Here is a 14,766-nt window from a genome sequence, read left to right on the forward strand (position 1 = left end):
CCCGGTACCACAACCTTCATAGTCCTGCTGGTGCTCTTTGGCTTGAATCTCCAAACAAACAGCAGTGACGACCTACGAGTCGATCTTTTCCCTACACAGAAACCATGGGGTTCTCTCAGGTGGTCTCTGGAGTGCCATGCACACGCAGACAGGATCCTCTCTTTCAGTAAATGTGGATACTGAAGATTTTCCCAATGCTGTCCTGTCCCTCATATTAACCTCACATGGGTCATGGGCAGAATCTGCTTTCCTGAAAGTGTAACGAATGATTGTAGCTGATTTGCTTCAAAGATTTTTCTTCTAGATTTCACCTTAATTGATGAAAATAAGCGGTCCCAATTTAGTGTTGAAATCCCTCAAATCTGGAAAACTTAACAACTACCTGATATTTATTACCACTGTTGTGTATTTTGGAAACTGTCTGGTCCTGAGACCAACTTAAATAAGTCCCTGTGTTTGGCAGACAAATTACAGGAGGACTACTAGCAAAAAGCTACAAGGCCAGTAGAATAAAATTCTAACATCCTAAACTCGTCCTTCTTCATATGAATTCCTCTACAGGACTATGACACAGCAGAATAAGAGACAAAACGAGCCTTCTACTGCTCTGCCATCAGCCCAGCAGTGCCTGCTATTTCCAAGGTATTTCACCTCACACACCAGCTAATCAAACCTGACAGTGCAGCCCAGATATCAGACCCAGCAGTGACTGCCTTGAGGAGCTGTCAGAGCCAACTCTCCTGACAAAGCCAACTGAATATGTATGGAAATAAGCTGAGAAAGAAAATTTCCTGACCAGATCCCACTACCTTCTCCACTGACCCTCATTGGGTATGCTGATATCACGCCTACCTCTCAAGAGACCTGGAAATAATGAAACCACAACACGTGAAGCAAACCTGCACCCTCCTGGGCAAAGAAAACCCTGTAAGGAACAGTTGCTTCTGCCACATCTGGTATTTCTTACTGAACTGCTCCTTCAGGAAAGCAGGCTTTATCCTCAAGAATTAAATACGTTAAAGGCTTCCTTCCCAAACCCAGCAATGTTCAGAGCAGTTAACAGTATCAGGCCTAGACAAACTGGAGGTCGTGTTTCAGTCTATGGCTGAAGTCCCTCTAAAGCAGTGCTGACCACAAACCAGATGAGAATGTGAATAGCATCATTCAGAGATCTTACTATCCAAGGATTTCCTAGAGATACCAGAGAAATACAAACTAAAACAGTATTCAGGAAGTGATGCCAGCTTTCCTCTTGGAGGGGGTCCTCCCACCATGAGACATACCTCACCCAAAGGCCCCTGCCTTCTGTTTGAGAAGATTCCTCCCAAACCAACCCATCACCCACCGCATCGGCAGCTCCAGTCCCAGGATGGGAGCCAGTGTGGAGCTATAATCCTGCCATGCAGACAAAGCCCACAATGGAAAGCAGAGGGTGAAAGATGTGGTAGAAGCACCCAGTGCCATCTCACCGACAGCCACAGGATGCTGGAGAAGGGAAGGCATGGAGCTAAAGACATCTGTTGCAGGATCTGCCCTTTGTTACCAGTTGCCAGCTGGGGGACATGCTTTCTGTGCTGCACAGCTTACAGGATAAACTAGTTTTAGAAGCTCCATGTTTTAAAAAGAATTTTACTTAAAGCACTATTGAGAGACTTGCAGCTCCTCCCTTGAACTTGACATGGCTGAATTCCCAGTACTGAGATGACTGATTTTACAGGTCAGAAGTTACTACAGTCCTGTAATATTTGTCACAGCCCCTTAGAATATTTGAAGTAGACTTTCACTTTCAAATGGAATACAGAAAGTACAGGCTGGAATGAAACAGTAATGAAGAACTGATAACATACGAAAAGATGCGGCACAGAAAACAACATTTTCCATATCATTATTTTAATCACCATTATTTTGGGCTTCAAGAGCAGGCACTGTGCATGGTGGATGTTTGGAAAGCTGGAACTCACCCACTGGCTTATAACTCCCAATTCTATCTCTGTTCAGTCCCCAGATAAAATTTTCCCAAGATAAATTATGCCTTGATTATGGGCTTGTGTCTCATTGCTCACCACAAACAGGACCATTAGGTTCACACAATGTGCACTAATTGCCTGCCACCTAGTTTATTTTATTCTCTGTGATGAATCACGAGTCTTAACAAGACTAGAAATGAACTTAGTGTTCCACTGATACACTCTGAGCTGAAACTTTTAGTACTCTACAGCAAATCAATCTTCTGCCTTCCACGTAAAAGTTATCATTGATCTGGACTAATTGGACATATATTATGTGTATTATGTACAAGCCAGTTTTAGGAGATGTGGGAGTTTCCAAGAAAAAAGGAGGAAACACTTGGAAATCTTCTTTCTTGGATTTCCTGTAAGGTTATTCTATTTTCTCAGCCAAAGACTGAGTACAGGAGCCCAATGCAACTGGAACACTATTATGAACTCGTTCACACAGCGTATGGTGAAATCCCCCACTCAGGATGCAAAGTCTGAGAAGCAAAGCCAAGGAGCAGAGGGCAGGAAGGGCTGATCCTGCCCAGAGAGAACCTGTCTCTGCTGCCATTCTGGTTATGTCTCAGTGACACAAAGGCACCCCGGAGCCTGCACACACAGCAAGTCTGTGCTCTTCCCAGCAGATCCCACTGGTGTAAGCTGGGGACAAAACTCCCACTTAAAAGACTCCATTCAGTTTCAAGTTTCTGCCAAATTATGGGATGAAATTTGGAAAGAAAAAGAAAACCCACGCAGATTTATGTCCCAGTGAGCCCAAATCATGAATTTCTGTTTTGATGGTTAACCTGCAATCATCGATGTCTTCACCCGAGCTGAATTGCTAAGCTTGCTTTACATTAGCTGGACTTCAACAAAGAGGTGGCATTTTAATAAGCTGTAGCACATGACAGACTTTGCAGCCACACTGAAGCTGAAGAGGTTAATGCTGGATTTATATCAGAGAATCATTTGGCTCACAGAGGCAGAGATGCCTGCTGGCCAATGGAGGGCAGAAATAAGACAAACATTTAAGAAACAATTAAAACAATTAAATGTTTGACTTTGTGCCTCCTGGTCTTTTAAAACATAGATCATTTCTGAAAAGAGAGGACAGTCCAAGAGTTTAGGTGAGAAAAAACAAGAAAGAGATGTAAGCAGCCACCAAAACTCTTTCCCCAGATTTCAAATAGAAGAAAAGGTTTCCTCAGCCTGAAAAAAGCTCCCCAGTGACCAAATCCCTCCCATGCTTTGCACTGACACAGGTCACTGCAGCAGCAGATCCCTCTATGTCTACCTGCAGCCCAGCTACTGGCTATGAGGCCGTGAAGACGGGCTCAACAGTGCAGCAGAGTTCAGGCATCCTCCCTGCAAGGTGACATTCTTCCTGTGTGTTGGGCAAAGGGGCCACTGACACACTGCTGCTTCCCCAGCAGGGGACACTGACACTGAGCACTGCTGCTCCATGACATCTGCAGAGCAGGCTTACTGTTCTGCAGGGCTGGTCTGGGGGAAAAAAGGCTTGGTGCTAACGCACTGGAGCCAGAGGGGATCTGGCACGTGGCCAGAGAGTTAATTCTGGTCCCTCCCCACAAGTGAGATGAAGTTAGATGTATTCTTACTAAATATGTTTATTCTAGTTCTCAAATACTGAGTGAATGCGCTTGTTTCTATCATTCATTAGAAAAAAGATTCCGCCAGCCCTGTTGCTTTTGAAAGAAGGACTCAGAGAAGGCATCAAACCGAAAGTGAGATAAAAAATACCAAATAAACAGCAGAAGTACTCCTACAGATCACAAGAATTAAAGCTTGTATGATCATTTATCACTGCATGAAATGGCAAGTCTACCATCGGACACATTGATAAACGAAACGCACCTTCCATCCATCTCTTTAATGGCACATTAATGTCATGGATTTGCCACGCACACCAAAACACTGAATCCAACTCAGGCATTTCTTAATTGCCCAAGAAGATGGTAATTTATGGACTTGGCCATAATGACTGGAATGCATTTGTTCAATCAATTTTGTGGCCTAATTGAAATTTGTGGCTTAACAAGAAAAATCACAAAATTAACTGCTCAGACAGTTGTATCTTTAAAACAGAACAGAGATGTCAGGTTCTATTAGTGGTCAACTTTCCTGATACATTCTAGGGTACACTTTTTCCACTATATGTCAGATACCGAGACAAATTCCTACAAGAAATAACAGGATTTGTGGGAAAGCTCAGCCACTACTGTGATGATTTTCTTTCATGTTACAACATCAATATTCTACCCAAATGTGGCACTGGTGCCTGACTATCACTAATTTCATGGTTTGTTTTCAGCATATTCTCGAGAGGAACGTTTACCACATCCTTGCTCACATCTGGAGCTGCAGAAACACGGCATTTTTCAGCTCCCACATCTCTCTCACAACAGTCACAACAATCACAGTCACAGAACTTCTGAGCCCCTTTTACAACAGCGAATGCCTTCAGTTTGTCAAAGAGGGAATGAAGGGACACTGAGAGTAACAGAAGTGAGAGTTAACCTTGGATCTGGGCTGGCAAACAATATTGCCTTTGATACAGAAACTGCATTGCACTACGGAGCTGCTCTCAGCTACAAATTACATGGAAATGCAGTTTCCATAGGCTGCTGAACTAGTACATAATCTCTTCCGTGGCTCGTGTGAATGAGTGGCTATGAATACTCACCTCTGAGAACTGCAATCTTCCAAAATCACTGGGCGGACTTGCGATCTTGAAGACTTTCTTTGGCATCACCCATGTTTCCAAAGTCTCTAGTTTACTGACAGCCAGGTTGGTGGCGTGGTGTCTGATGAGGAAACCTTGGAAACGGTCAGCAAGGAAGTAAAGGTGGACAGAAACTGGGTGGCCCATGGGATAGTATCTGCAAAACAGCACATGCACACACTCATCAGTTACACGAGAGAGACATGAAATCTCCATTTACTTGGAGCTAATGGCTTAAGAAGCATTCATTTCAACTAGAGGATTCACCGCTGTACATTAAGAGATTTCAAATGCATTCATGACTCATTATCAAACATTCTTAGGCTGTACTGATTACCCTGAAACGCAGAAAATGTCAGCAGGAGTATATACTCATTTAGAAGCTATCCACTGCTATCCACATGGTTATAAGCTCTTTAGGAGATACCTTTGTGCCATGCTAGCCAGCACTCCTCCCTTTCTACCTCTTCTGGGTAAAATGTGTCACCCAGAGATGTCAGATTAAATGGATAAATGATAAACAGAGAAAAAACGATGTTCAAGAAATGTGCTTACTGCCTTACATTGGATTCTCTCCTTTCTTTCTGCCCTCAGCAGGTTTAGTTCCTACCTGACAATGGGACAAAAGCAGGCTGGGGACAGCAGAGGGTGCTGCGAGGCTGGATGAGGGTGAGCCCATGCCCCAGGCTGTTCTGCACACAGATCTGCTCCCCATGCACTCCCAAAGGCAGCACTTGTAGGGCTGTGCAGTGGCGATGGGAGTTGGGATCCGGTCCCCATGTTTTAAGAAATACCCTTCATATTCTTTACAGATTTGAAACGACTTCTGCCACGGTTTTTTTTACTCACAACTAACAAGAAACTGAAAAAAGGTCAAACAAAACCACTACTTGGGAGACTTGGAAACTTCCTGCTACAGTTTGGATTTTAGAGACAATGCTGTCATTGATTCAGAGTATTAAAATCTATGGTCAATTGTCTGCTGTAGTCCCAGTAAGATTTGAAATGATGCATGAGTGCACACACAGATGAATTAATAACTAAAAATATGTTCACAGCTCCAAAATCAAGTCATCTGCTACTTCACAGCAGTGACATTAACTGTCAATCAAGGCGTGTTTGCAACACATTCAAAGCCAACCAGTCTCAAAAGTCTCCCCATTCAAGTCGGGGAGGACTGGCTCCTCACACTAGTGGTAAGAGAGCTAACCAAGAATGACTTTCCATTACCCTAACCCAGCAGCAGCCAGCAGGAAGTCTCTAGAGACCAAGAAATAAACATAACAAGACAGGCTACAAACAGGGCCAGCAGTGACAGACCGAGTGAAAACACAGCACAGCTATGCAGCCAATACCAGCAACAATCTGACTTCTGTGCTGAGCACTAAGGCCTCCTGTTTCATATGTGCAGCAGCAAATATTTACAATACCCTTGAAATAGTCTGAGTAAATTGTCTCTTGGCAGCAGCGAGTAAAAACATCTAGAGATGGTGAGAAATAAATTAAATCTCAAGCGCACATTAACGCTGTTCCCACTGAAGATGCTGATCTGCAATCTAATGCAGTAGCTGAGCAGTTTGCACGAGGCACATCTTTCTGAGGCTCCCCCTTGTTAGAACAGCGTGCAAGGCAGTTTCTTACAGATGTCTCTTGGGCAGCAGTGGGCAGCAGCTTGGGACTGGCACTAAGTGTGATGCAGAGCGGTGCATGCTTTCCTCGCAGTGCCTCCAGCAGTGTGAAATGAGCTGGTCTGGTGACTGCTAACTTTCTGCTGCTGATAGCCCTGATGGCACTGAGAATGCTGTTGAGGTGCTCAGCCCTAATGCGTGCCTGCTGTCACTGCTTTAGAGACATGCAGAATCACGAGAGAAGGAGGAAGTTCATAAATGCACACATGCAGAAAGACAACAGAATATCCACAGAGAAGAGATGTGAACCGTAACCTGAAGATTATCCACTTTTCCATGATTTAAACTGGCCACGGACATTTAGAGGGGGATAAGGTAGATATGAAACAAAGTCCCTACTCCCTGTCACTGCTTGCAATTCCTTCTTGAGCTGTCTGTGGGGCTGCAGCCCACTGTAAGGCAGCCAGGCTTTATCCTGAGGACAGCTGCAATCAGCAGTGGATGACGTGACTTCCCTATTTATAATCTGAAGCAAGCTTGAAAAGCACCTTGAGTTCCTGTGCAATGAAAAGCTCCCCAGAAATGATACTGATTACTGATACAAATTATCATTGGAACACCAGCAAAAGAAATAAGCACAGAAGTAATTGTTGCATTATTTCAGTACTGGCTATACATAGCTCCCATTCTCTCTGCTGGCTTCACTCTGCAGGACAAATGACCCCAGGACTTCTTTCAGTCTGCCTTTATTTCATGTAAAGAAGTTATGCTACTAGTGATTATTTATAACTAATTGTTATTGATCTCTTACTGCTCTGTACTGCTAACCTTTAATGGCAAAGCTGTAATAGGAACCAAGAACCATTGCCACATCTTTCTTAACGGGACACTGCTCAGCACTTTCACAAGTCACAGTGCATTCAAAAACACAAGACAGGCCCGCTCCATCTGTCAAACTACAAGGACTGTCTCAAATGCTTTCTAGCTCATCCTGTATGTGTTTTCTATTAAGATTACAAAAGGCAGGGTCCCAAAAATACACTTCGATGGAGAAATTAAGAGACTGTACAGTAAGACTTTAAAAGATGAACCCTCTGAGCTAAGCAGCTTGAGATGTGGGTGCAGGCAGCAAGCATCCACCACAAGGTAAACCCTCACTATGCAAGTCTGACTCTAGGAATTCTCCCTTCAAAACATTTATATACTGAATTCCTATTTGCTAGGCTTACACACAAAAAAGGAATTTAGAATATGGCTTTTATTTGCTATATATATATGTATGTATTTATATATACATATGTTTTGTTCATTCGACGTTAATGGATCCCACTTGTTGCAACATTTTTGGCACGGATGGCTGCAGCAAGCAAGCAAACCCTGCTCAAGCAAGCGCTTCTCTGTGCTCCGTGTATGTGCCCAGGGAAGCAAACAAGCAAAGACCATTAACCTGCCTGGATTACACTAATTCTGAAATCCCGTCCTTTGCTTTGGTAAGCATTATAGAGGTGAGCATGACCTCTGCTGCAATCACACAGAGGCTTTAGGAGCTGCGGGGGTAATACACTCGCTGAAATTAATAAAGAAAATGCAGCGGCAGGGGCAGCGGTGCCCGGCTGGATCCTGTCAGCCCTCATCAGGCTGTAGAGCTCCTTATAAGTGCAGCAAATAGGTCACCTAACGTCAACTCTGAACAACCAACACTTTGTTACAGGCAGAAACACTCCTGGAACTCACAGCTGTACACCTGGCTACCAATTCCCTGCTAACACATCCCAGCAGAACCTCCTCCGGTCTTCAGAAACACCCAAAAAAGACAAGATCCCAACTGACCGGCAGCTGTTGTCCCCAGCGGAGTGAAAGGAGCTCTCGGCTCTGCGCAGGCCCAGGCGGACGAAGGCGTGGTACATGGTGAGCGCCACGTCGCTGAGGCTGTGCACGCCGTCGGGCTCGTCGTACACGTTCTCCCAGTAGGAGCGGAGGCCGGGGGTGCCGGGCGGGTAGTTGCCGTACAGGTAATAGTCCAGCTGCCCGATTATCTCCTGGTTCACCACCGCTTCAAATTTGCGGGCAAAGAAAGTTGGCCTGGCAGTCTGCTGCGGTGAGGTGAAAGGAAAAGAGACAAGCTGAGGACGTGAGCAGAACTGCCCCGCAGATAAAGGTGGCTTGAACGGCACCTGTGGTTAAGGTTCAGTTAAAAGCTATGCAATAACTCAACAAAAATGCAGATGGTTCTGGCCTGGATGTCGGCCCGAGGTCCCCCCAAGGCAGCCAGCCCTACAGGAGTGCTCTGCCCTGGATTCGGCATCACCCATTCAAAACACATTTCTTTGCCATCAGGAACAAATTCAACGACCAGCAAAGGCACAGGATCAGATCAGGCCGAAGGGGAAGCACAGCGCAGGTTCCCGTTACTTGGCTTCAACTGCCCTCCCTGGGAGGTCCTCCACCACTCGGCTGTCTTGACTTGGTGGAGATTATGCTGAGGTGTTAACAGAATGTTCTCCCATTGCATGAAACCTCAAAGGAACAGGGTGATTACAGTCTGTAGCTCTACTCAGCATGCTGTCATTACAAACAACCACATCTTCCTGAATTTTCAGGCAGCACTGCATTCAAACGAGGTGAAAATGCTAAATCATTTTAGAGAATTAAAATGAGGCATTATGGCTGTTACTAATATGCAGGATATGGAAAAAAAATCAAATTAAAAGAAACTGAGCAGTTTAAGGAAAATCACATGTTGCACTGCTACTCTTCTGATAGAAAAGCATCCTTTGTTCCTTAGACATTGGATGTTTGAGCACTGTACATTGTTTATTGGTGTGAAAAGCATTTTTGGAAGAGAAAAATATTGAGTGTGACAAATGGCCAAATAAAATATCAGAAATTAAAATTTTTTCCTATCTCTCTCTTATGGTGCGTTGTATCCCTTTTGTTTGGGGACAGACAGAACAAATAATGCAAAACTCCATCATTTCACTCATCCAATTAAGTGGGTCAGCTATTTTGAAATAATGGCTGGGATATCGCTAGAAGTCAACACGGTAAGCTGTGCTTTTAAAACTCAGCCACAATTCCTCAATCACTTTACAGACTACTCTGCAGGCAAATACTCTCACAGGTAACAGACACAACGGCAAATGCAACGTGTGAACACAGTCTTAGAGAAAACAAAGCTGCAGCAGGCTTTTTGGACAGTTTTTGCTAGTGAATAAAACAGGGTAGGGCCCGTTCTCTGGTCCTGAAGGCCAGCGGTGTGATGAAGTCTGCATCTGTACAACTTTGACTATTCCCTACAGACAAAATGGACTCATTTACCTGCACTGGTAACAACAGCTGGCCTTTTCCCTTGAGCCACACTCTGTGACTGCTGGTAGGCACGAGTCAAAAATATGTCACAAAGAATCCTAATATTTAAATGATGTGTGGGGATTACTGTGTTCCTACCCCACACCCTGGTCCTGCTTGGTTTATTGCTGTAAACACAAGCAAAATGGGCACTGTAACTTAGGGCAAAATAATGACAACTGTGCTGTCACCTGATTCATCTAAAAATGAACCAGACACAAGTTTCTTTCAAGTCTGGTTTCTAAAGCAGTTATCCTCATAGCCCACAAAGACATCAGAATTACTGCGCAGTTTGGGTTCTTTCCCTGCTGTCCATTCTTTTTATGTTTTCAGAGAAAAACCCACAGTCTTTAGAAGGCACTTTTTATTTATCTTGGTGCTTGAACACTGCTTTGGCCTGCTCAGAACGAACTCTCCAGACCAGACAGCAGGAACAGACAGGTCTCATGTCCAGCTACTAGTGAAGCAATGCACACATCTGGACACCAAGGCTGTGAGACAGCAGCTGTATTAAGCCCAAATACCTGGTTGACAAGAACCAGGAGAATTTAGAACAAATATAATCTGTGCACAAATATAAAGGCACAGATGACAACAGTAATTTTTCTCTGCTGGTGCCAAGCATTTTGTGCCTGGAGCCACCTCCCACTGCCTTGCTCTGAAAGCTCTCCACACGCAGGAGGGATGAGGAAGGCACCCTACACCTCCGTGTCAGCGGTCTCACAGAGATCCTCTGCTCTGCACTTGACACAGTTTCAGGCATACTACTGCATATGCTACTTGACTTTTAAAAGCTTTTAAAAATCCTTTGTTTTGCCTTGCTCATATTCAGACACGCATTCTGACGTGCCAAGGAGTTCAAAAGTGCCTGAGATGGTTGAAAATTCTTTTGAGGATGTTCGTTTTCACTCTCAGACAGCACATGCTGTGGGCTCTCTGATCTCCTCCTCTGCAGCTTGCTTTGTGTCTCTGTGGAAACCACAAGTGAGACTTCTGGCACGGCGCGCTCATCCGAGGGGCTCTCTCATCAGGCACAGTGTCATAGGGGGCCTTTAATGTCTATTCTAATGCTGAACATTCCCTCACTGCTCAGTTTACCTGATAGTTGCTGTGGGTTGTTTTCCCAGCCTGGAGCAGATCCACCTCTGCAAATTTGCAGGAGCATTTTAAGGCTTCCCATGTGTTCTGTGCTGGAGACTTTCCCAGGATTGGAGTCTGGAACAGCAGAGCCCCTCCTAGATAACATCTCATTTGCTCCTTTTTGACCGCCTGTGTCTCTGACTTCAACCATGTCTGGTAGGCAGCACAGCACAATAAAGAAAAGTCTCTGTTTTGGAGCACTCATTTTTGTGCTGTAGGGTAACTCATTCCCTATCCCACACAAAGCCTGAACAAACATGCTTTATGCAAGGAGCCTTGAGAGCCGGAGGGATGGAACTGCAAATCTGGTGACCTTGAAACAAGCACTTGTTCATTCTTTACAGAAGATACACAAGCCAGATACAGTCTGGAGATCGAGTGCTCCCCTGAGCACAAGGATTTGCTCTCATGTCTGCCTTGAGGATACTGTATCACAAAGGAACCAATTAAACTTTTTGAGGCAGTCCTGCCAAGCCTGCATGACCAGAAGTTCCTAACTCTGGCTTCCAAAACCACGAGGCAAACAGAAATATAATTGTGTTTAAAGAATACAATAATGAAAACTGATTTGCCTTGTGCTATGCAAGCAATTCTAGTCAATTTTAAAGCTTTATTCTGAAGATGAGGAACCCTTAACAACATTAAGCCACAACTTTCATGAAATCATGAAGGCACCTGAGCTGGAACTTGTAAAAACTCATCAGCCCAAGTGGTACAGTGTGATGGGTGTCAAGCTTCCCTCGTTTCTAGTACAACAGGCCCACCAATGCCATGCAGTCTGAAGAGCAACCCTGGGGCCCTGCTGCACAGCAATTAGTCTCAAAGGCTAAAATACAGAAAGCCACATTTCTCCTTCTCCTGGACTGAAGATAATTGCATCCTCACACCTCTTTCTTCACCTTGCTTGGGTATACCTGCCCTTTGTGGGTATCAGAAAAGAGAATGGTTCAGTTACCTGGAATCTGTGGAAGTCTGCTGGTTTGAAGTCATTGGGCGAACAGCCACACCAGTCAACAATGTGCTTGTACTGACACTTGCAACCAAGTTTACGGTTCCAGTTTGTGATGCGCAGGTTGTTGTCCACCATGGAGTCGCAGTACAAGCTATTTTCCAGAACAGTGTGAAAGAAAGACTGAAAAACAGACAGAACACATGAGTACACACATGATAAATCTCAAATTGTTCCCTAAAACAATTCTCAAACCTTAACCACCAACTTGGTTACTACAGAATAAAAAGAAGTCTCTGCTCTTGGGTGGGTCTGTGCACCTCCAACACTCCTAAATGCTCTGCTGGTTGAATGGGCTTGCACTGAAATACTCAGCTCACCCCAGGCATCAGAAGGACGTTCTGCCTTCTGCAATTACGTCTGAAATCATAAGTCTTTATCTGCTGACTCAAGGCAGCAAGGAAGTCCTATTGGGCTATCCTAATTATATCTCCATAATATCAGCTATTACATAAATCATGTGTAATGGGGACTGATATAGCAGGTTAACAGGTCAGTGAAGGCAGGGTGATTTTAAGAAGCCAGTCACGTATCTTGCAAAGAAAACCTCGTAGATAGAAACTATGGAATATGATCAAATTTAGCTCTGTAAGAAACAATTTTAGGAGTAGAGACTTCTCTTTAAAATCAGCAAGATCTATAAATAATCAGCATGACACTACCATGGCCGGCCCCCCAAATAATCCCCCTACCCTTTTAATGTTAAATGACAGCCCAGTGAATATGGATTTTATGCTTGAACTGTTTAGTTAAACCCATAAAGGCATCCATTCTCATTCAAGCGGGAGGAAGAAAAAAAAACCTTACCCAATTACCCATTGCCCTGTGTCCTTTCATAATGATACAGAAATTTCTCTGAGATAATGGATGAAAAGGTTATCAGAGTTGAGAGAAAAGGTGATTTTTAACAGAAACGGGATTAAAGCAGAATTATTCAACATGTGTGTGGAATAATAAACTCCTATCATAAGATGACAATCACCGCGTTCCACTGCAAGCTAATAAGCCTAAATCTGCAAGATCAGACTCATCAATCCCTCACAGTGCTCAGGGGCTGCTGGCAAGGAGAAAAGCTGCCACCTTAAAGAGAGCCGTAAGGTGCTGCTAGGATGGCTGCATGCTGCACTCCCTGGGAGCACAGCTCTGTGCAATGCAGCCGCCAGGCCAGCACAGTACTGCCTGCCGGGCTCAGCTCTGCCTGGGGACACTGTGTGATGCCTGACACAGTGCCACGGAGAGAGCCCAGCCTGGTGTGAGTTCCTGACCTGCAGCACCTGTAGCCAGAACCATCCCTAAGTGACAGAGCCCGTCTGCAACGATGCCTTCTAGCGCAGTTTTGAATGGAACAATAAACCTTTGTTTGGAGACTTTTTGTCTTTAAACAGAAGGAATGGGTAACAGTGAGTAAAGCTACTTAGGAAGACAATATGCCAGCTCCAACAGCCCTCAGAAGCCTTGTGGAGGAACAATCTGCACACCCGGCTGGATTTCTGGTTGTTCAGTGACGGATTAATAGGCTTAAAAGTATAAAACAAAGCCACTCCTGGCAAAGATGTCCCACAAGCAAACTGCACGAGCAGATCTGACGCTGACAGACGCTGACACAATTCTCACTGCTGACCGCAGGACGATCCCAAGCCCACTGACATCAGAAAAATCCTCACACTTTGTGATCTTTGAGACATGCACGAAGCTGCCCTTTAGAAAACGGAGGCACCTCTCCGAACTCACCTCGGCAGGCAGCAACGTGTAAGAATAAAACCTCTTCATCTTTGTCACGAGGTCGTCGTTGGAAAAAGTGACATACTCCACAAACTTCCTGTTGAGGAGAAACCAGTCCGACCCGCCATCCACCGCGATGCCCTCGGGGATCTTCCTGTCCCCCAGGCGCCACATGTGCGTGTCGCACTCCAGGAAGAGCCGGTCCAGTCCCTGTTTTCTAATGAACCTGAGGGAAAGCAAAGCCGGACATTAAACGCTCATTTGTGTTTTGTTATGGGCGCTAGCTCTACAAATAATGAAGCTACTTTCTCAAACAAAACAGGACCAAGAGGTCACTTGTTTGTATTTCTGCTCTGCTCATAAACAACGCAGAGGGGTTTAATAAATGATTCATTAGTTATATGTTTGGATACAGGGGAAAGAACAACAGATTGCTTTTAAACATCATTTACACCTTCTGCTGTCCTAAGACAGAACTGTGCACATTACAGTGCCTAACGGCAGGAAATTCTGCACTGCTCATTAACTCTTTGCAAACCACTGGGGAACCACTGGAGCGCAGAGGGGAACTACGACCAGTCTGTGCCGTCGGCTTCCCCAAATAAACACGGCGCTGCTGAAAAACAGCTAACTGTACATAAAGGCAAAATGACCAATTACCTTCTATGTTATTACCCCGTGAATTTTTCTACAGGGGTATAGTTAATTAGGAAGAAATACAACTGCATTGCTCTTTGCTGTAGAATGAGCATGTTTGCTTCATTTTCAAGTCTACAGGGAACAATGTTTTGGTTACTGCTGAACCATGAACACGAGGAGCAACCACAGAACTGCAGTGTTATGGAAATGAATTATTTGAGAACAATATAATAAGAAAAAGGAGTTGGAAAATCAATCTGTGCTTGAAAACATGCTGGACTGTATGCCCACACGTTTGGGGACAGTCTGACACAGGTTTCTATTTGTTATTCCATTTTCAGAATAATTTCTCCCAAAGGGAAGCAGGACTGCCATGAATTAGCACAGGTTTACCCGGGGGGCTGAGAGCATTAATAAAGGCAAGTCACTGTGCTGAACACATGCCGTGCATTCCGAGCAATAGCAGACGGCAGCTGGCCAGGCTGCTTGCAGGAACGAAGATGTCCCGGCTAATGGGCCAAGATGAGGGGTCTCGCTCCTTGT

General features: G+C 44.7%; 1 protein-coding gene across 1 annotated transcript in view; it reads right to left on the reverse strand.

The window, feature by feature from the left end:
- The window catches only part of XYLT1 (xylosyltransferase 1), a gene marked incomplete at both ends in the record, with an annotated part of 144,293 nt that overhangs the window by 9,418 nt on the left and 120,109 nt on the right, over positions 1-14,766 (reverse strand). The window contains 4 exons of the mRNA XM_079542950.1: positions 4,699-4,894; positions 8,196-8,458; positions 11,809-11,985; positions 13,594-13,810. Of these exons, the coding sequence (XP_079399076.1) occupies positions 4,699-4,894; positions 8,196-8,458; positions 11,809-11,985; positions 13,594-13,810 (853 nt within the window). The remainder of the gene's footprint in view (positions 1-4,698; positions 4,895-8,195; positions 8,459-11,808; positions 11,986-13,593; positions 13,811-14,766) is intronic.

Source organism: Tetrao urogallus (genome assembly GCF_951394365.1).
Source record: "Tetrao urogallus genome assembly, chromosome: 15".
Taxonomy (NCBI): Eukaryota; Metazoa; Chordata; class Aves; order Galliformes; family Phasianidae; genus Tetrao; species Tetrao urogallus.